The 23,192-nt window shown below is 40.6% G+C and overlaps 1 gene segment (V, D, J or C); it reads right to left on the bottom strand.

Annotated features, from left to right (window-relative positions):
• Positions 1-1,618: 1,618 nt before the first annotated feature.
• LOC127576964 (Ig heavy chain C region-like) lies at positions 1,619-21,371 on the bottom strand. The segment is given in 8 exon segments: positions 1,619-2,175; positions 2,588-2,908; positions 7,273-7,590; positions 9,474-9,776; positions 10,850-11,170; positions 19,508-19,570; positions 20,856-21,131; positions 21,270-21,371. Coding segments are annotated over 8 exon segments (2,028 nt in total).
• Positions 21,372-23,192: the final 1,821 nt, after the last annotated feature.

Genomic DNA, 23,192 nt, shown 5'->3' with positions numbered 1-23,192 from the left:
ACATCTGGCATAATTAAAAGGTGTTGAAGATTATTTAATCGTACGAAAGGGCACCAGGATGATACAGGATAAGCGCTATTAGGATAAGTCACATGAGACTCGGTTGCCAGTTGATATCCACACGGCTCGCGCCCCAGCCTTAGAACCAATTATTGAGCTCCATCGTGCATATAATGCTGCAAAAACTAAGTGCGACCACAGAAAAAAATCGGGCACAGGTGGGGCAGTTAGATGGAGGAAGCTTCGTCTCCTTAATTTGGATTTATTTAGAACTTCACAGGGCCCTTCACGGGAAGGTTGCGGGACAACATTTAACAGCAAACATCTTCGGTTTTTACAATAAGTAATCTAAAAAGCTTTCGTTGGATTCAGCTCTGCAACTCATGCGGAGAGGTGCAAACAGTTATTGAAGGATATGCAATGTTTGGGATCTTCACATGGAGGCCAATGTTTCAACCAAAGTGCCCAGAATGAGGTCAAGGGTAGAATAGAATGAAGATGTAGACAGGAAAGACGAGTTTGTTGAAGCTTTAGTTTCCAGGACAAATATGTTCCCAGGTAGGCTTTGACAGATCAGTAACTCGTGTATGTCAATGTGCAAATGGAGGATAAACCAAACAGCTAATACACGCTAGCATAGTCTAACCCTGTCAGGAGGGCATCAACACTGTCATCTCATGGGTGCTCAAACAATTGCACGGATAAACGGTTCGGTACTTGTTCATTTGAGGTAGAGTAAGTAGCAGATTATGGCGAAGAGCATTGGGCAGTGAAAACAAAGACCTCCTTCCGTTTCAGCCAATTGCCAAGAACAGGAATGGTGACAGGTTAACGATTTTGGAGGGTCTCTTATTTAGAAGGGTTTTGGCCTTACCAATACTCAAGTGCATTGAATGCCGGATAAGCAGCGTAAGAAACCAAAGGAAACATGGAGGAATGTGGGGAAATTAAAATCACTATTTCTGTGGAATCTGATGTGTTACCGCTTGAAGTAAGCAAAGATGCATCATGTATTCACAAAGAAGATGAGGGACAGGAAAATATTCCTTCGCGAAACAACGGAGTAATAACCCGGGAGTCAGAAGAGAGATTATTGCAACAGATTTCCTAACGAAACCTGGATGGGCAAAAGTGAAATCAGAAAAGCACCAGTTTCAATGGAATTTTTTCACCATTATTTTGAGCTGATATCTATCCACCTTTATTTCCAAAGTTCTGATGAGAGATACCTGATGCACGAATGAGCCACGTAAGTCAAATAAGCCCTCGAATCCGATCTAACACGAACTGTGAGGATCTGTTTGACCTGAGTAATTCTCGTTCCATCCACCCCGCTCCCCACCTCCAACCATCTCCCCGCCGCGATCACGGTTTGTGAAAAGCAAGAGAATGGAAGTGTGGCATATACTAGAGAGTTGTCGCACAAAACTGAATCCTAGATTACCTCTTAATTCCAAAGATAAGAGCACACATCGGGAAGCCAAAAGGTTTTCATTCTGCATTTATTTCAATGTAAAGCTGCATACAGGATAAATCACCCTCTCCTATCTATTCAATAGCTGGCTAATTTCTCCAAAGCATTTTCAGCGTCAAAAACCATTGCAACATTATGGGTTGTTCATCACAATTTTCTCTGACTGCTGAGATTACTGAAATATTTCAACAGTTGTTGGATAATTTGAAGCAGGACTGTGGCGTTTGATAAATATGGGATTTACCTACTCGGCAGCTCAAGCAGTTACGAACTTAACAAGACAACACTTACAAAGAATTAGCCACTGATCACGAATAATTAGACGCAGGATTTAAAACTGTCCGTTAGAACGAGTGACACATTAACGAAAGTAGGTTTACCGTGAGATTTATTTATACTTCTGACTAAATTCGTCGGCAGGGATGGATGTCCAACCAAACAGCTGAAGGTGGTCCCCTTCTCCCAGTCCTCTGCTGTCTCCCTCAGTTTGCTGGCAACTGAGCTGGAGCCGCTTTCCTTATCGGTGTCAGGTTGGATGGAATATCCCGAATCCAGGTAAGTGTCATTGGCCATCCAGGCTATGTATATGTCATCTGGGTAAAAGCCGGTGGCCAGGCAAAGTAGGGACGCTGTTTTATCGGCTTGAATCTCGTCGGATGATGGGTGCAGTAAGTAGACATTGGGACGTTGCATTTCAGTAACTAGAAGGATAAAAGTAATCGATTAGTAGTTTTCTTTTCTGACCTGAGGATCACTCTTCATTCCGTCTCTTCAGCAGATCCAGGGTGGTGAATAATCTTTGAACTCAACAAATGAGATCAGCGTTTTAAACGAGTGCTTAACTGTTCTCCAAATAAATAAAGTTGCGTGTACTCGTTATTGATAAAACTACCATTTATAATTTTGCTCTTTCATTTCTGTGAAAATGACTACATATTTTCTACTCAACGACGGGGGTCTTAAACTTTATTGTTTATTCTTACTTGTTGAACGGCAAGCAAAAGATTAGGGACCATTCGATTTTTCATTCAATTCACTGGGTGACGAATGTCAATATCCCAAACTTTCTTTCATGGGCTACGTCGTCTCTGAGCGACGGTTAATTGCGCTTACCGTTAGACTTCTTTGTGGAGATTTTCAATGGTGTTGGCAGTTCACTGTCTTCTACGAAGCACAGGTATTCAACTCCACTGTTCCACTCCTCCACGCTGACCTTCAGCTTGCTGACGATGGTGTATTTACTTCCCCTCCACTCAGGACCGTGAGTCTCTACTCCATCCAGTCTCCGACTTCCATTCACTGTCCAGGAGATGTTGACGTTTTGTAAATTGGCGTAAACCACTTCGCAAACAACGGTTGCTCTCTTATATGTCCAAATCTCTTCAAAGGATGGTTTTTGTATGGTGGCACTAATGTCCGGTGCATGGCAATCTTCTGGCAACGAGAAGTGGGGATGGTTATTTTTAATCTTTCATGTTCAAGCTGCGGGTAATATCGTCTGCAACCAAGTTGCAAGAACCTGATAATTCCACTTACTACTCACTTTTCTCCGATTACCTCTGCTTCGCTAATAACGCCCTTCCGCCTTATGAGCTTGCTTCCTCTGTCCTCTTTGTATGATGTCTTCAATAATATTTCCGTTCAGTTATACCACAGTGCAAAAATTAGATTGACAAAAATTTAACAGCGACTAATTTCTGCCGTTACGGGGATGTGAACGTTAACCCGTCAGAAGAACAGAATATTTAGAGCAAACATTGCCTAATCGCTAAAATCTGGCTGCCGCGAAAGTGATTAGCATAATATGACCAAATCGTTTCCCTCTTCCAATCCTCAACTTGATTCTTAACCAAGCTTGACGAATAGGACAAATACGCGGAAAGTTATACACAGTACCAACTGCAACACTTGACTGCGATTTCTCCATTATGGACAGAGTAGATTGTGCTTAGAAATAAAACAAAACTTAAAACATGCCAATGAATTCTAATAAAGAGCGCTGTTCGATGTTTAACATTCAGTACACTATCATTTTATGAATACAGAAATGACTCTCATCTGTTCAATATTTTCGGTCATATGTTGTAGAAGCCATTCCACCAGAAACAGGAACACGCCCCATTACTTTCAAATTGAAGCGGTCATTCTAACGTCGTAAATTATCACGTGCCGGAAAATATAATAGACCTAACATATTCTCAGTGCGTTCTTGCCAAACAAATTATCCTGTATATTATTAAAATATTCCGCAATGTAAGCACCGACAACGACGATATTTATTTCCCAACTCATTCCAGAAACACAGTGGCATTTTGAAAGAAATAAAGTAAAATGTGTCCATATCTTTTAATGGTGCTAATCCGATAGAAGGCAATGTAGCAGAAACTGTTTATGGGACGATCAGAATAACCACAATTGTGGTTCTGGTGGGAGCATGTGAAGAAATACCATGCATTAATTTGCATGACTCCTAAAATGTCATGGTGCACTTTACAAAATCTGTCATACAAGGTTTCCATATATTTTCATTTCCAGAAACTGTCGGGATATTGTGGGTGGTTGGGATGGGGAGCCAGAGCAAAATACATCAGCATGTGAGGAATAAAAGTGCGTGCTCCAGATAATTTAAACGGCAAATGGATCGCAACGCAACTGAGGCCGTGGCATAAAGATCCGCAGAAAAGATACCCTATTAAGGGTATCTTTAAATGGGATGATTTACTCACAAAATGTTCTCTTCAGCCTTCATTCAACGAAATAGCAGCAACTTAACCTTAATTTCTTATTTGTTGTCTTGCAACTGGGTAAGCAGCGGGAGCCTCAATAAATATGTTTAAAAAATGCGGGCTGAATTACCCCAGCACAGATTATTTGTTGCTACAAACACCACTGATGTCGTCAGATGCATGCTTTGAAAATGGACATTCGTGCTAGACCACCAGAATGCGTAAAGGTCAACAAACTGTTTCACAGAGATCTTGCTGAGTTTCTTTCAATCCTTACGTAATCAGAAGCATATAACTGGCGACGTCCACCTGAAAGTCTCCCCTTGGTAAGCTTGACCTCTTTGGTCCATTGAAACTTGCAAACAGCCATAGTGAATTCAGCAAATATTGCAGGTGGGAAATTGGACCATGAAGGATGAGTAGTTCGCTTTCGGAAGGTACGGGCCTTTCGCGTTGTTATTTAATTCCTTTTGTTTTGGAATCTGGGTGCAGCTGGTTAGACCAGTATTCAATTGCCACACATGATTAAATTGTTATTTAATTCCTTTTGTTTAGGAATCTGGGTGCAGCTGGTTAGACCAGTATTCAATTGCCATACATGATTAAATTGACCAAGTGAACTACATTCTTGAAATGTTTGCAGTGCTTCTGGTGACGCATAATCTACACGACAGTTGGGTAGGGTCAGTTAGGGAGTTACAGGTTGTCGACCCAGCGAAGCTGAAGGAAAGACGATATATTTCCAAGTCAGGACACGGCGCGCACGGAGGAGAACATCCAAGTGAAAGCATTCCCGTTTACCTGCATCCTTTGTCCATCATGTTGGTTGGGCGCTGGGAGGAATTGTCGTTTGCGTAGATAAATAACATTTGTGAATGTTGTATATGTTAAAGAGTACAGCAGCTGTGTGCCATTGGTGGAGGAAATAAGGGTTTATGGTCGTGGAAGCTGCTACTTATAAGGCATCGCGGCCATCGGTACTGGAGCCGCAGCTACTATCAATCTATTTCAATGACCATAGTGAGGGGATTTGGTGCAATATATTCATGATAGCTGAGAATACAAATCAGGTGGCATTATGGTCTGTGAGAAGGATTCATAGAGAATTTAGTGGGATGTGGACGCTTTGAATAATTGGGCAAGTAATTTAGCGATAGGATATGAGGTGGAAAACCTGAAGACATCGAATTTTCGAGAAATAAATGGAAAGATGGGCTATTAATTAAATGGTTTGAAAACTGTTGGTGGTCATAAAGGTCTGCGTGTTCTTGTGTGTGAACTATTGAACGTCAAAAGCACATTGTTACATCTCCATCTGTATTTTAGCAGATATATACTGTATGTTACTTGCTATTTCCATTCCATGTTAGAATGTGGTAGAGATATCGATGCAAGCAGACGGGGACAGACTCATTTCCTGACGTTTTGAGAATAGATTTGGTAAATATGCATTCGTATGCGAAAATATGATCTTGCCATGGAACGAATTTCTTGAAATAAGCAGCTGAAGGTAATTAAGCATTGCCATGAACGGCTCTGACAGTGATGTCTTGGTGTTTGGTAAACTAATCTCCATTATTTTTGTTGGTGCAAGGTGTGGCTCCAACCATCGCAATGTTTCCCATTGCAGATGGATTTCAAATTTAACAGAGCTACTTGATGACACACTCATTAAAATGCTACTTTATGTCACCTTGCCCCTTGAATTCAGTTTTTTTGATAATTTCCTAAACAATGCTCTGACAATTCTGGTTTTCGAGTGGACCTGGCCAACCCCAAATTTGGCTTTAGCGAGCAGGTTGCTGGTGGGTAATTGCAGCTTGGTAGTGATTTGGAACAGGATGACTGGTTGTCAATTAATTGGATTCGAATTGCCTTACTTTTGTGGGTCATAACTTCCAGTTATCTGCTTGGCGGATTAGTTCTCTGTGCGCAAACTGTACTGGAACAATTTACTACATCCTCGGCTTGTTCTGGAGAGCAGTTCTCCATTACTGGACGAGTTACACTCTATTTCCTGTGGAATGGGATCTAATGGTCCAAACGATTAGATCATTTATGTTGACTTTGTATCAACGTAAGTACTACATTTCAGATTTACCTTAACACTGGTACAGTAGAAACTCCCTGCTGCGCGAATGATTACTCCTCGTCCATCACGGGTGGCACGAGGAGTTGTTGCGACGTCAGGGCTGAAGATTATCGAACCCAAGCGAGAAAAAATGTGCCAAAAGTGGAGTTTCACTCACAACACTGAAGAAATTTGAATATTTCCCTCCCCCGCGGAGAAATTATTTGTGCTCGACTATTTCAAGATAGTTTGGAACAGAAGTTAAATTAAAAAAAAAACGAAAAGTGCGAGCACAGTTTACACTCGTCGTGTCGAATTCACTCCATTCAGACATTGTTTCTCCAGTGACCGGAATTTTAAAACAATGTACAATGTCTCCTATTTATTAGTGCGCCCACTTTTCTATCTAATCACTGAACAGTCTGTTTTGAATATAGTCTACGGTCGCCAGGTTGCTCAGCAGTGAATTCAAAGAAACTGGATTTGGTCCTCACCAAGCTATTCACTCAGCACATAGTGAAGATTTATCTCTAAACCATTTTTTTACTGCCTATTAGTTATAAATGAGCTTATTCATACCAATTGATCATGTGCTACCTCACGCTGAAGGAGTCTGATGACAAATGTGATCCATGAGACGACGTTCCCAGATTATATTCAAAAACGCTTGGGATGGGTTCCATCTATATTGTCATTCATCAGTTAATACCCATACACATTGTTCACGCTTTATTCCATTCGGTTCCTATCACTCGTGGGGCATATTAATTTTACATGCAGTTAGTGTCCCTGTACTCAGCAGAGATCCGATTATTTGTGTGGCAGCTAAGTTGATTTTCATAAATGTTATTTTACCGGACCATCAGAGAGGTCTAATTACTACCATCGTATAATAAAATGGTCCATTTACCCTGCTCAATGCAGACTGTTACTGGATTTTAACTGTAGACTGGGATGTAGAGCGCGGATTGGATGTGCGAATTTGGTTAAACTGTCCTTACCTTTCGGGGTCTTGATGCTTCTCATCACAATGGATTTTGAAGGTGGGTGCGAGACGACACATGAGTATTTTGCGTCCTTATTCCAATCGTCTGAAGTCAAATAGAGGAGGCTTTTTGTGCTGAAAGTCATGTCCTGTTGAAGTGCTGTGGGGAAGGTGGTAGCGTTCGAGAGGAATGAGGCTCCGCCTTTCTGCCAGTAAATGGTTTTGTTGTCGGGATAGAACCCTGTTATCAAGCATGTGAGTGTAGCGGTGCGCGCCGTTTGTATCTCCTCTGGAGACGGAGGCAAGAGTCGGAGCTTTGGTTCCACTGGTTTGGCTACAAGAGAAGGTCAATGTTAATATTCTGAGAACTATATTTAGGAAATGTGGTTGGAATGAAACACTGGAAATATCCATCAGGACTTATGAAATCGAGAGAAGGAAACGATATCCCCTTTTCTATTTGAGAAGGTCGCTAACTATGCGCTTGTCCAGTTGTATAATGCAAAGGAAACTGTGGTGAGCTGGTTATTTGTTAGTGGGAGGCAAAGGATGGTGGTGATGATGATTTTCTGTTTCGAAATCTTACACGAGTGGCTTACCACAAGAATCAGTCCTGACACCTTTGTTGTTTATAATATATAATAACGATTTGAATGTGACTATACGACATATAGTCACTAAATTTACAAATGACAGGAAACCTGGTAGTGTGGTTGATATTGAGGAACGGCTTCTAAAGCTACAAATGGTTATAGATTTACGAGAATGATTCAGGGAATGAAAGGGCTTAAGTATGATGAGCGTTTGTCGGCTCTTGGACTGTACTCACTGGAGTACAGAAGGATGAGAGGGGACCTCGTAGCGACATTTAAAATGTTGACAGGTAAGGATAGAGTAGATGTGGCTAGGCTGTTTCCCTTGGTGGGCGAGTCCAGGACCAGAGGGCACAATCTTAGAATTAGAGGGTACAGTTTCAAGACAGAGATGAGGAGAAATTTCTTTACCCAGAGGGTGGTTAAATTGTGGAACTCCTTGCCACGCACAGCAGTGGAGGCCAGATCAGTGGGGGTGTTCAAGGAGGAGATAGACAGATATCTAAATAGTCAGGGTATCAAGGGATATGGGGATAAGGCTGGAAAATGAGATTAGAATAGTTTTTTTTTCTTTTTTTTCTTTTTCTTTTCTTTTCTTTTTTTTTTCTTTTTCTTTTCTTTTCTTTTTTTCTTTTTTTCCCACCCCATTTCTTTTGCCCTTTTCCTTGGAGCAGACTCGATGGGCTGAATGGCCTGCTTCTGCTCCCTTGTCTTGTGATCTTGTGATCTTGTGATCTTGTGAGAGAAAGTTGGGCGGAGTATTAGCAGGTGGACTCTAATCCCAACAAATGTAAATCGATGCATTTTGGGAGGTAAGAAAGTGGGTACGCCTTCCACAGTGAAATGTTCAGCATTAAGGAATGTTGATGAACGGAGAGACCTTGGGGTTCAAGTCAATAGTTCCCTGAAAGTAACAACACAGGTGGATAGGGTAGCGAAAAAGGAATATGACATGTCTGACTTTATAGATCAGGGAATATCATACAAAAGTTAGGAAGTTTTGTTGCAAATTTGCCAAACACAAGTGAAGCCTCACTTGGAATATAGTGTTCATTTCTGGCCACCACACTATAGGACGAATGTAATTACTCTGGACAGAGTGCAGATAAGATTAAATAGTATGCTAACTGGATTCGAGGACCTCTGTTGTGGGGCGGAATTGGATAGTCTGGGCTTGATTTTTCTGGAGTGAGGGAGATAAGGACCGGCTAAAGACATATACAATTATTGGCTACTGTAAATTATCCACAGTGTGAATATGGATGGTATAATCTGTGAGAAGTGGTTGGAATTATGAGGAAATTAAATAGGATTAATCTGGAATTCCTGTAAATGTGTACCTGACGACGGGCTTGGTTTCGGTGGAGTGAAGAGCTATTCCTATGATGTTGGACTCCGTGCCTCTGACATTTAGGTTAATAAAGAATTGGGAAATGTGCACCGTTTGTGAGAACTTTCCTCTTTCGCCATGAACATGAAGATGCCTCACCTATGCTACCAGCGTCCACCACTCTCAACATCATACCTGTTTTCTTCTGCATACCACTGCCTGACATCCAGCAGTTTATGTTGTTGTTTCAGTATCTACACTGTTTTACATTTCTGTTGTTGTTATTGTACCCACCTTTTGTCTTCCCTGTCCGCTTTGATATCGGAGCACCTGAATGATTTTGCTGCGCCGAGCACGAATATTCTGCCCCACTGTCCCACTCTGCCACACTGCTGGTCAAACGGCCGACTGTCAAGTACTGGTTCCCGATCTTTGTTGCTTGTTCGATTTCCACACCAACAATCCTTTCCTTTCCATCCACTGTCCAAGATAGCAGAACCTCGTCTGAAGTTGTGGCGATCACTTCACACAGCAGGGTCGCGGTTTTGTTGATCCAAATTTCTTCAACAGTTGGATTACTGAGAAATATTGCGAGCTCTGAAATCCACAATTGAGACCAATATTTACTGATGACGAACCGGATATTTAGCATCGGTTTCAATTTCATTAAAATCTGTTACATGTTAAGAACTAAAGTTGTCACTTAGTCATTGTCAGCATGCTTACGTCATCATTTCGTGAACCCTTGAGTCAGATCATTGAAATGTGCAACTCTACTACATTACGAAGGGGGAAAAATGACAGGAAGTGAATGACATAAAGTCATTCAGAGAAAAGAGTAGAGAAGGATGGATAGAGAGAGACAGCCAGGCACCCCTGGCAATAATGAAAGTGACAAAGTCCAGGCTTGGGGAAGGGGCTTGGTTTGGGGCAGAACAGCCTGAGGGGTGCAGATAGGTAGACAGATGGATAGAAAGATAGATAGATAGAGAGAGAGAGAGAAAGAGAGAGAGAGAGAGAGGTGGAACTCAGAGAGATAAAAGGCGGAAGCTCGTGTCAGAGGGAAAGTGACACTAATTAAATCTGCAGTGCCGAAGATCACTCGGCCTATTGCGTCCAATTGTTCCCGAAATTTCTTCCGCTGGTAATGTGTCCTTCGTCTTTAATAAACTATTTCATAAAGAATGAAAGGTTTAGTTGTCATTTTACTGTGATTAGTCCAGTGGTTTCCTCGCCACCCTGTGAATTCCACACAGCCCACCACCACGTACTTTCTTCCTTTCATTTGTCTCTTCTTCGACCGTTTCGTTTTTGCATGCCCAAGTCTTGTTACCAGGTAACAGATGCAACACATCAGCACAAAATGACGAGTAACAGCCCTTCAATGTTCAAGAGTAAGACATCATATTTCTGTATGTATCAAGATCTTCCTGAAGCATAGTTTGCAGGTTTTACTTGTACTGAGCACCTCTGATACTTCATGTTTGCTGCCAAAACATTGTGAATTCCCTTCCCGTCACTGCCTCGCCCAAACTTTACATTGACAAACAGCTTGGTCTTCACTAGTCCAGTCTTTTTGAAGCCATGTCGATATCTGATCACAACACCTCAACAAATGAAATACTGAAGATGAAAATGGAAATGTTTCATCTTTGATGTCTGTTTCTCACCTGACTCAGCTCGTATGTCTTTGTGAATGTTGCTTCTGGTTTCAGAGTGGGCTGCTTGGCAGGAATACACGAAACCGCTTGCCCATTCCTTCAGCGGTACCTTGAAGACACTTGTGGAGGTAAACGTTCCGTCAGAGGTTTTAGCGGGGGACGTGGTAGTAAACCCAGACTGTACGGCTTGTCCGTTTCTCTGCCAGCTCACTCTGATGTTTTCTGGTTCGTATTCGCTGATGAGACAAATCAGTTTCACAAATCCATTTTCTCTTTGTTCGTCGGTTGCAGAGTAGACAAGATTGATGGTTGGTGGAGTCGGTTGTTTTACTAAAATTAACAAAAATACTAAATTCTACAGTTGTGCTTAGATATTTCAACCGCGTCCTGTCCAATATCCATTCTCAGCTAAATCAAAGTTGAAATGATCGGATCAGTCTCACGTTGCTCTTTGTGTCAACCTCCTGGGTATAACCTGCTAGCTACAACATTTCATAAATTGCAACAGTGATCACACGTCAAGAGGTGTGTTATCGATTCTAACGCTTTGGCTGAAGTGGTAATTAAAATCAGGTATTTCGTTAGGTATATTGATATGACTGCATGCAGCTAATTGTCATTTATTTCCCTTAATGTTCTTTTTCTTGCAAATTCACCCCCGTACTCTTGATTATCACTAGCCGAGAATTACCTGCAGCAGACACGAAGCACAAATTATGCCAAGGCTGTGATAAATAAATACATCTGAACCGTCGCCAATCTGTCCAAATTCCAAAGCATATTATTTTATCGTCTGCGCGGTGGTTGACACGGGAATTTTTGCGACGGGCAAAAAGGTGTGTTGCGACTTCAGCTTGTTTCCATTTTTGTCAAACTGCACCTTGCAATTTGATGATGGTTGTGGTGTACTGAAACTGCGTGGAAACATGGTGAGGGTGCAGTGTACCCACAGATAAAAGTGCTCAGCTAAGCAATTACCTGTTATCAAACAACCTTGGGCATAATATCACTTGTCCATCAAGCACCAAGTCCATTTTTACACTATTCTTATCATGATTATTTGTGTTCTCCCCACATCCTCATCGACTCCTTCACTGCCCAGCTGCCCCAAGTTCTACTATGAGGGACAATTTGCAGCAGGCAGTGGGAGGAAATTTGAGCAAACCAGGCTACTGACAAGGAAAATGTGTAAACTTGACACAGACAGCACAAGAAGTTAAGATTGAACTGTCGGACAGCGCCTTTACCAGCTGATCCACTCCACCGCCCACAACTCGACACTTTCCCATTTATGAAATTGATGACGAATTAACTTTTCCAGCACGTCCCTGCTCCTTGTGAATTTTGACAATAATCAGATATTCACATATATCTCATTATCGAGAAAAAGTTGAAATTATGGGCGATATGACTGACAAGTCTACACATCTGAGATGGCATTGCCATTGTGTTCAAAGTAATTTGAGGACGAAAATAATTCTAGAAATGTTCAGCAACGGTTATTTTTACCATTTTTGGGAAAGAGCAAGTGATTCTGCACCAGCGAAGAAACTCGTCTGCCCCAACTAATGGCGGAAGTAGGAAATGCACCTTCAGCAATCGACTATTCTCGGCCTGTAATGTTATGGGTTGATCGCAAGTAACTTGAGGGCCGTTCTTTCGTTTCTAGTGTCTCTTTGCATCTCAGCTCATTTCAAATTCCTTCGTCCGTTACCTTATTACTCTCAACCTAAACACAGCATCTCATTTTTTTTGACATTGCAATTGACTAAATGATATTTTCGAGAGGTAGGAACTCCACATTCAGCCGAATAATGAAAGAAGAATGCCTCCTAATTCCGCTACTGAATGTTCCAACTCAGCTGTTAAAGATATAGTTTAATGTTATTTCTTCTTACTGAAGAAATAGTTAATCTTTATCTAAGTTTGGAAATCCTTTGTTCGTCGCAAGCATTTCAGTTCAATCATCTTATGCTCCGAATGGAACATAAGGCACATCATATGGCAGAATTTAATCCTTTCAGCACTGGTGCAATCTACATAAACCTCCACTTCGCATTCTAAAAATCCAACATATTTTTTAGACGAAGAGGACAGAGTTATTTCATTGAGAGCTTTTATTTTCAGGAAGAGTTTGACCTTGGTACCCTCTGCTCGGTGTAGTTTCTAAATGATGTAACTGAAAGTGAGTATTCATTTCTCTAGTGCAAGCTTTAATGTCTTTTTATCAATTTATCAATAATGCTTTTATCAATCATTAGCCGACAGCCTGATAGATTATGCAGTATCTTTACTACTGGAGGGAAATAAAGGGCACTGAACCTCTGACACAAGTTCTGTTCTCCGGAATCTTTCATTTGGAGCATCTACAATTTATTATCAAACATTTTCGCAGATTTATTTCTTACCAATACACATTTCTCGTCCGTGGTTTCTACGTCGAACTCCTACGGATACTCCCCAGCTATCCTTGACTTCTCTCTCCTCTAACCCCCTAACCTCGTTTGTTTTAATTTAAATCGACAAGGCAAAGAATGTGGCCCTAATGTGGGCATGTGGGATTAGTGTGAGGAGAGTGCAGAGTATAATCTATAGGTCCGGGCAGAGTGAGTTGAGGGTATGATTGGTACAAAATAGTCGCCATGGACATAGTGTATTGAAGAAACCTTTTCATTTCTTTGCAAATCTGTGATCCTGTGACTCACTTGCTATGTTAGAAACTCGAGACAAATCCAGTTTAGCATTTTTTCAGTTCATTCATCTTTCAAGAGAAACTTCCCAATTTCATTTCTTGTTAAATAACGTCCCTAGACTTCTCAAATGCAGCGTTCTAACTCTTAGTTTTCTCTACCTTTACAGAAAAAAATAATTTCTCCATAAATTTAATTATCTTTCCAATAATCTCCCCATAATACTTCCGGAATTTTAGAACAATAGTCCACAAGTATGCAGACGGACGTTCATCGTGGACTTGGTTTGGTAGGCATTTCATCATGATTGTCGTGAGTATCGTCGAAGGAGATTTGAGGGATGAACTGACATGGTTGAAACTGACAGGTGATGAAAATGACTCTTTATGAAATGTGGCATTATTTTAACTAAATTATGACATCTATCTCAATCTGTAATCCCTCCCTGTATATTTCAGTTAACTCCCTTACCACTGCATTGGACACAGGCTGCCTGTTCGCAATCTCTCCTTCCTGCTCATTTTACCGGCGTTGTATCCTTTTCAACGAGCAACTCGCATCACAGTGACAGCAGAATTCGTCCTTTCTAATATCACCGCCTACTAAAATACCTCAGGCTGTCTGTAACTGACATGGTCATAGATGTCTTTGTCAAGAATAATCCCTTTAAGATAGTGCCTACTCTCTTTAGGAGTTGAGAGAAAGGGCGGGTTGAGCAAACTACGTTTCTCAGTACTAAAAATCTGAAATGAACGTCTTTGTCTGCTTCCGGGTCCTTCCCCGAAACAGCGCTCAGAATGCTTTCATTTATTATCAAAAGCTATTAGTATAAGCAGGATGGGTTTTCTAGAACTGTATAGTACACTGATCAGACATCTAATGAGTATTGCTCAGCGTTCCAACGCATAAATTTGTAGCTCACTAGCATTTCAGAAATATCCTAGTCACATGGGGAATAATAAAAACAAAGAAAGCAAGATTTCAGCATCATTAAATTTGACAACTTAACTCTGTTTGAAATTATAACGTGAGACAGGATGAAGATGGGATTTACGAGAATACTAGCAGAATTCAGAATGATGATCGACAACGAAAGAGACTGCGTTTGATTCTTTCGGAAAACGGGGTTGAGAGTATGGTTACGGTTATTGCGAGGGGCTTAACTGTGGTAAATATGGGTACGGTGGTATGATAGTAATTTGACGAAACAGCAGCTAGAGTCCAAGACCATTGATTGGGCAGCATCATCTTGAATTCTGTCATGCAAATTCAAATTAAAATAAAGAAAGGAAACATATCTTACTAATAGGGACCCGGAATCTATCGGACTAATGTCAAAACATCTCCTGTTGAATCATATTCTTCAAGTAACGAAGGAATTCTTGAATTTTTCCAGGGTTTCCCTTTATATAAATGCAAACTTGCCAATGCATTGTTTTTTTAATTGCTTTCTCTACTCGGAAGCAATAAGGAAAGCCCGATTTATATCCACATCATCAACGACATTCACGTGACAAAAGATAATAAATAAATAATAAGGAAGTTAGATTGGTTTTAATTTTCCAATAGTCCAGCTATTCCGGGGTGGTTCCATTAGACGGGAAAACACCAAATTTATCTCAAAAAGCCAGATCGACAGAAAACAAGAAACTATGTCAGTTAATCGAGGGCCTGTCATATGGAAAATATTATAAGCTGTTATCAAAATATTATCGCAGAGTATTGAGGGGAAAAAAGCAACATAAACGGACAAATTAAATATGGTTTTGTGGAAGCGAAATTATGTTTCACCATTTTACTGGAGGTATTTGGAACAGTAAGGTGCGCATTGAATAAGGGGAACGAGCGAATGCACTATCCTCGAATTTCTCGAAGGCATTGATAAACTGCTCCATCAAAAATTACTACGGAAATAAAAGCTCATGGTGTGACATTTTAGAGTTCACCAAACAGCAGTTGACCACAGATATCAGAAACTGGGCATAAGTAATTATTTTTCTGCTTTAAGGTGTATATAGTGTATATAGTGGAGTGCTGCAAGAATAAATGCTGGGCCTCAACTTTTACAAATCCTGTAAAAGATTTGAACGAAGGTATTGAGGATATATAAAAAGATACAGAGAGATACCACATTGAAACAGGTTGATCGGTCCTCAAAGGCCGTGCCACCATTTAACCTGTCATTTACACGAATTCTATATAAATCCATTTTAGTTCTTTTCCCCACGGTCCCATCAACTCCAGCAAAATGCTAAGGTTTAATTACTCGGGGTAATTTATAGTTGCCAATTGACTTGCCTGTCTGTAATCTTTGGGATGTGAGAGGAAAGCCGAACACACGGAGGAAACTCACGCGGTCACAGGGAAAATATGCAACTCCACACAGACAGCACCCACGATGAGGATTTAATCCGTGTCTCTGGCACTGCGAAGCCAGAGAAAATTAACACAACGCTACCGTTTATTGCAACGGAATAGCATGCAAAATAGGAGGTCATGACGCACTGTTATTGAGTATTGTTCGCACCACACGTTGAGTATTGGGTGTTATCTTGATCTCTATATTTATTCGCAGAAGTGAAATACTGAAGCGAAGCTCCTTCAACGAAAGCAACTAAACGCACCATGACATGTAACAAATAATTTAATATTTTCGAAGCAGTATCAGGAAGTTTTAAATGGTTTAATAGCTGGAATGGATGGTTTACCTCACGAGAAAATGTTGTACGGGCTCGGGTTATATCAGTGTAAGCTTTCAAGAGTGAGAAGGGTCTTGATTAGAATAAATATCCTGCCGGGTCTTAAATGATATGGGCGTTCCAAGGATGCTTCCACTATTGGAAGAATCTGGAGCTATGGCTGACCGTTTCTAAATAATGCGTCGCCCATTTAAGACAAGGATGAAGTGAAGTTTTTTTTTTCTCTCGGAGGGTTGCACATATTTTGGAACTCTTGAAAAGCTAGAATTGGAATCTCTACAATGTTATTAACATAGAATTAGATGGATACTTGCAAAACAAACGGGTAAATGTATACCGCAGGAGAACGGGGGAGTGCAGTCGAGATTACAATCAAATCAAACCTAAAATCTTAAGGGGCGGAATTTCCTATTCCTACTCATAATTTGTATGTTTGCATCTCTGTATGAGATGTTCGTTTCAGCAAAGGACTCAGAACAAAATTTTTAAATTAATTGCTAGAGTATACGTGGGAAATGGGGTGGGGGATCTCATCGATGATATTGCTGTGATCTGCAACTCACTGTCGGAGGGCTGATGGAGACAAAGGCACTCATCACATTTGGAAAATACTCATATGCCCACTTGAATTGCTACTGCCTGCAGGACTCACAAAGACGGGCCTAGATTGGATACGATTGGATTAGTTGCCTCCTACGGGCTTCTATGTTACATGTTACCGTGTCATCCTTCAACTCTCAATCCCCTTCACAGTTTACTGAAAGGCACTGTTTGAATGCCAATTAATGGAATTGTTTGTAATATTTCTGTATATTTGAGGCCATGAACTAACAACGTAAAACATAAATCCATCTAATATTGGAGCTCTGATGGTCTTCTTGGTGAAACGTGGGGCAGCGTTGCTGCAGATGAGGAATCTACTTTTATCTATTGCAGGAAATGAAGACTTAAGATAATTATTTTCAAATGCAGGACAGGAGACGCGTTCTGTGCATTTCATTCGACTGTAGATCAGGTGCTGGTATTACACAGCTTCCCATTCAATATAAAGTAGCACAGTAAGATAAAAAGGACAGTGATTGTACAGAATCTAATCTTTCCTAGGGCACCAATGCTCAATACAAGAGGCCATGGCTTTAAAGTAATGGGTGAGAAGTTCAAGGGAGATATCAGAGGGAGGTTCTTCACCCAGAGAGTGGTTGGTGCATGGAATGCACTGCTTGGGGTAGTTGTGGAGGCAGATACGTTGGTTAAGTTCAAGAGATTGTTACATTAACATATGGAGGAATTTAAAATAGGGGAATATGTGGGAGGAAGGGGTTATATAGTCTTAGGCGTGGTTTAAATGTCGGCACAACGGTGGGCTGAAGGGCTTGTATTGTGCTGTATAGTTCTATGGTTCTATGGTGATTTTGGTGGGAAGTACTTAATACGTTTACACTCTGGTACTCCTCTCAGATGAACAATCATACCCAGATTGTCAGACAGGTTCACAGAATGGGCTGGGCCTGATGTGTTAGAGCTTCCTTTCTGAAAAGGATCAAAAACCGAGGGGAATAGATTTATATTAATTGCTAAAATATTGAAAGGAAAGGTGGTGGGGAGTCTCTACAAGGATTCGCCAGTGGTATCTCCTAACAAAGACTATGGTGCGTATTTGCACATTTAAAGTGCACGTAGAGTGGATGGGTACTAACATGAATCCAAAACAATGAAGATCCCGAGGAATTTTAGGAGCAACTACGCTTGCACCAAAGAGATTTAACGGGTGTTTGAAACGAAGAAAGATGAAGCAAACAAATGACAATGAGATCAAATTATTTGTCTGGATGATGAAGCGACGTGCAATTATAACATTGCTTCACTCTGCATTTGTCCCAGCATACCAATAGAGAAAGGAGTCAGGTTTAGCTTTGACTGGGAAAGAATTTCATGGACGTACTATCTTTCAGTTGAGCTAATAAAGATGAACCCCCATTTTTCTGCAATGCTTTTATTGTAACTACTGTCACCATTCTCACCAAATGTTCACCAAGACAACAGTTTTACGTTCTGAGCTGCAAAACTTTCTGTTTAACGCTGAGACTTTTTGCGTGAGGTGTCTGGAGCTACTATGAAATGTTGACATGTCATCCAGTTATATCTGGAGTGTAACTTATCTTAAGCTCGATTTAAGTGTAGTGCGCATTAACCTAGAAGCATTTCCAGAGATGGCGGAGACCCAGGTTGTGTACCGCTTTAGGACTCCTGCATTGATTATATTAGATCCAGTGACTGTTCCAGTTTTTTTTTGCTTATGCAGACCCATCTTTCTCCTTCCTCTGCCCACCCTGAACTCTCCGATCTTTGATACTAAAATTTAATCAGGGTGATCAGAAGGCAAGCGAGTTTTGGCAACAGAAAACCCGCTTTATCCTTTACTTCCAGATGCGGACTGAATTTCCAAGGTTATTAGACCATGATATACGTTTCTAAATTGAAGACAGTTTGTTTCATTCCAGGAAATTAACCATCTGGTTTCGCAATGAGTATGTGCTTGAACATCCCCTTGAACTATCAAATAATGAAAATACCGTTTAAATTTCCATTGATCCCTTTCTGCACTGAAACCTATTGCAACTTGAAAGTTATCTGCTATTCGTATCCATATTATGCAAGAACATCCACTTTAAATTGAACTGAAAAACTGGGTTCCTTGAATACCAGTGCCCCCATAACTGCAGTTCGTGTCTGTGACCAGCGATAAGCTAATCCATATTCACAAGTCGCAAGATATGATGCATATTCATCGATATCAATGCAGCGGGTAATATTGTAAAGTTAAGTTTTTCGTGTGGCGTGGTGGGGCTGGGGGGTTGTCTTGTTGCTGGGCGAAGGGAATTTACCCTAAGTTGAATTTTCTTTTTTTAGACCAAGAAGGTTCTATCTTTGTTAGGAGAAGAAAGACTCGCATTTACTGTGTTCTGGAACATCTGAGTGAGTAAATATATTTCTACAACCTTTTCAAATAAGCATCCTAAGTAATTAATAGGTGTTAGTGAAATATTTATGTTTGAGGGTAAATTATATGTTTTAAAGCACGTTCGGCGTATTCTCGAAAGAAGTTATTTTTTTAAAGTTTAAGCCAATGACACTGAGGGAAAATCAAACCAAGGCTTCAAAAAGACATGATCACATTGCATTACTCGTTTCCCGATATTTCAACGAGAATATTAATCACTCTTTTCTCCTCGGGAAAAGAAGGAGTTGGCGAAAATCTGATAAGAGAGGTCACTTACCAGGTTTCACCGTCAGCATTGTGCCAGGTCCTTCATAGTTATAAATACACAATGATTTACTTCCTAGTCAGCCCATTTCAAAAAAAATAGTCGTTGAAACTGAATTGCAGCAATAGGTTCTCCATTATAACACAGCTGCAAGAAACAGATCGTTGCTTTGTGATCGGTGATGAGTCTCTGTTTCCTTCAGTTTTCATCCGTCCAGATCCCTATTCGGTGCAGTATAAGCGCATGTGACACAAACTGGAATTTCACTGAATGAGCACCAGAGAATGCAGGTAGATTTCAACCCAAAAAAGAAGTGAAATTTATTCCGAACCGTATTGAGTAATATTCATGAGCGTAAATTAATATTTAGTTATCCCATTCACGAGTAGCTGAATATTAAAAACTGTCTCGGATGTTTGTGCTATGGCTTGAGCTCCTGTGGTAACATACCCACATCAGTTCATACGAGCATAATAACTCCACTGTTGCAAAGAGCGCGGAAATACATCCGATATTCCAAAGTGCTACATAATCGATGTAGTTGATGTGGATCAAATTGTTGTTGTTTTGACCTCTTGGGACTTTGTGGATGATTATAACTCTCAGCCACACAAGTATCGTGGGAAATATCAAGACTGTGTTATTGATATGATTATAACATTCATACGGTATTTTCCCAACTATATAGAGATAAGGCCCTATTATGGCTACCAGTTGCTGGCAGAGGAAAGGAATATTTGGCAGCAAGGAGTGCAAATCGCCGAAGGAATTGTTTCCGTTAATTTTGCATTAAGAATTCGAAAGCGGTTTATGCAAGATGCGGATTCAAGATTCATCACTGTGATGCATCCAACACTCACAATCATAAAGGCTAGTACGAAAAGGCTCCTTGTACATTAATACAAGATCCCGATGTCAAGGGGCAGACTATCATCCACCTTTATCTCCTAATACTTCTGCACAACTTTTCTTCTACAACCAACAATTCTTAGAAAATAATGTCTGCATTTTTACATTCAGCAATGGGTGAACATTGGCTTTGCTCCAATTACCAAATGCGTTCGTGGTTAGTGAATCGCAGGTTCCGTCTTTTCGATTACTGTGACACATATCACAGTGGTAGAAGCCACTGCAGAAAGGTTTCCATCTGCATTACTCTGGGGAGAACAGCGACTATATGTGCTGCCTTGTTTATCTGTGGTATGGTGACTGTCACCGACTCTTTAAAAATCTGCCCTCGTCCTTCAATGGAATCAGGAACTGCTCAATAATTTTCCGTTCATAAGAGCGACGCAATCGCAGTTTCTTCCGCGAGAGATTTTCACGTGTTTTTGTATTGGCGGGTGCTCAGATTCATGACTGTGGTATTCAGCCTTGCAATAATACGTGGCAGTGTCTTCAACAATCAACTTGCTGATCTTCAGGGAAAAAGACTTTGCTCCGTTGTTGACTGATTCAGCATATCGTCCTCCAATCGATAGACGTTGCCTATCCGTTTGACCTGGACGTTGGAGGTACCAGCTTGTGGCACATAGTTCATAGTAAGCACCACGTAAAACGCAGTTGATTGTCATAGTGTCACCTGCTTCTTTTGTTACCTCTCTTGGTGTCTGTTCTACCGATACACTGAAGGCATCTGAAGGGAGAAAAAGAAAACATATTTAAAACACAGCAAATATGCGGAAAGACAAGATTTAACAGAGAGTGGATTTGTATAAGATGGAAGCATCCGCATGACAGTGATGATCAACCTCTTTAAACAAAATGCGCTTACTCGGTAACCAAGCTAAAAATATCGAAACCCAGAACACGTTCATTGTTCCTTCACGACCTGAAAATCCGTTAAACAGAGAGGGTTCTAGACCTCAGCGCCGACTGCCTGTGTAACCATGTGGATCTCAGCAAAGACTTTATAAGACTCGAGAGGCTTGGCTCATTTGCATAATACGGAATGAAAAAGCATCGACTGCGATTACAGCTCTACTAATGATAAGCATCATATGCAAAATTTCCATAATTTCATAGTTGGACTCTGTGGTTCATTAACGTGAACATGTGGATGTAGATATCGAGAATGATATTCAATGCCTGGTTCCATCCTCACTGAATGAATTTCCATTAACTTTTGATTTATAGTCTGGGGATGCCTTCCCGAGAATACATTACAGGTTTCCATGACAAACTATCAACTTGAGAGAGCAATGCTGCAAAACCACTTCAGTTAATCACCATTAATTTAAAAAAATATATATTCCCATTTATGTAAACGTATTGAGCGCCTCCGTCCCCCGTTCGTTCTTCTGCTATTCACCATCGGTGGTCAACATGAATATGAGGCCAGCCGTAGTAACAAAATATGACTCCAAGTTCATTATCAACTGTGGTATTTTCGAAATTGGTGACTTAGTTTGCAATGTACTTCGATACTAAGAAAGCAATACACAAGAAGCTGGATGAACTCAGCCAGTCAGAAATTATTTCGCACATTACAGCGGAAGCATGTCGCAAGGATTAATTTGTACCTAATTAAGAGCAATAATGTGGATCATTTGAAATCAGAAGATGTGGAAAAGGGAATAGGCCACAGCCAGATTTCTGGAAGAAGATTCTCTCAGCATGTGCAGTGTGAAGGCGTTTGTCGAAATTTGAAAACATGATAAAATAAGAAGTACAGTCCATTATGAAGTCAAAAGTAGAAGCAGATAGGCAACATATATGAAAAATAACCAACCTCCGAGAGAAGTTTATGCACATTTCATAAAAATATATAATTTGTATGGAATATATAATCTAAAGGGAACCTTGTTTGTGAACTTAGTCAAGAAGGAAAATAATGCTTATCTAAGGTTCGAAAATGGCTCCTTAAGAATATAAAGAAGCCAGGAAACAACTCAAGAAGGGAATTAGTAGAGCCAGGTAGAGCATGAACATATCTTGGCAAAGATGATCAAAGAGAATCCTAAGACATTTTATTCATACATCAAAAAAAATCAGATACCTAGTGAATGGGTAGAAAAACTCAAAGATAAAGGAGGGAACATGTCCTTGGAAGAGGGGGATGAGGGCGAGATCATAAATGAGTGCTTTATTTCGGTATTCACCAAGGTGAAGGATATAGAGGATCGTGAGATGTGCGGAGCGTGCTAATATGCTGGGGTATTTTGAGATACAATTGGTTCTATTGAATGATATTAAGGTGGTTATATCCCCAGGGCTTGATAGGCTATCGCCCAGGTTATTGAGAGAGGCAAGAGATGAGATTGCTGGGACCTTGACCAAGATCTTTTTGTGGTCTCTATCCACAGGCGAGGTCCAGAAGGTCTGCTGAGTAGCATATTTTGCTCCTTTGTTCAAGAAGTGAAATAAAGATAATCCGGCAAATTATAGATTGGTGAGCCTCACGTCAGTGATAGAGACGCTATTCGGCAAAAATCTTAGGTATAGGATTTATGAGAATTAGGAAAAGCATGGCTTAATTAGGGACAATCAACGTGGCATTTTGTGGTCAGATCATGTCTTACAAAACTGATTAGGTTTTTGAGGAGGTGCTGGAAGTGAGTGATGAAGGTAGAGCTGTTGATAATGTCTACATGGATTTTAGTAAGGCATTCGATATGGTCCCCCATAGTAGGCTCATTCAGGAGATTAAAATGCCTGGGATCCATGGAGACTTGTCCATATGAATCAGTATTGTCTT

This window comes from Pristis pectinata, chromosome 12 (genome assembly GCF_009764475.1).
Source record: "Pristis pectinata isolate sPriPec2 chromosome 12, sPriPec2.1.pri, whole genome shotgun sequence".
Lineage (NCBI taxonomy): Eukaryota > Metazoa > Chordata > Chondrichthyes > Rhinopristiformes > Pristidae > Pristis > Pristis pectinata.
The sequence above is the reverse complement of the archived record's forward strand: the minus strand, read 5'-3'. Positions and strand labels throughout refer to the sequence as shown.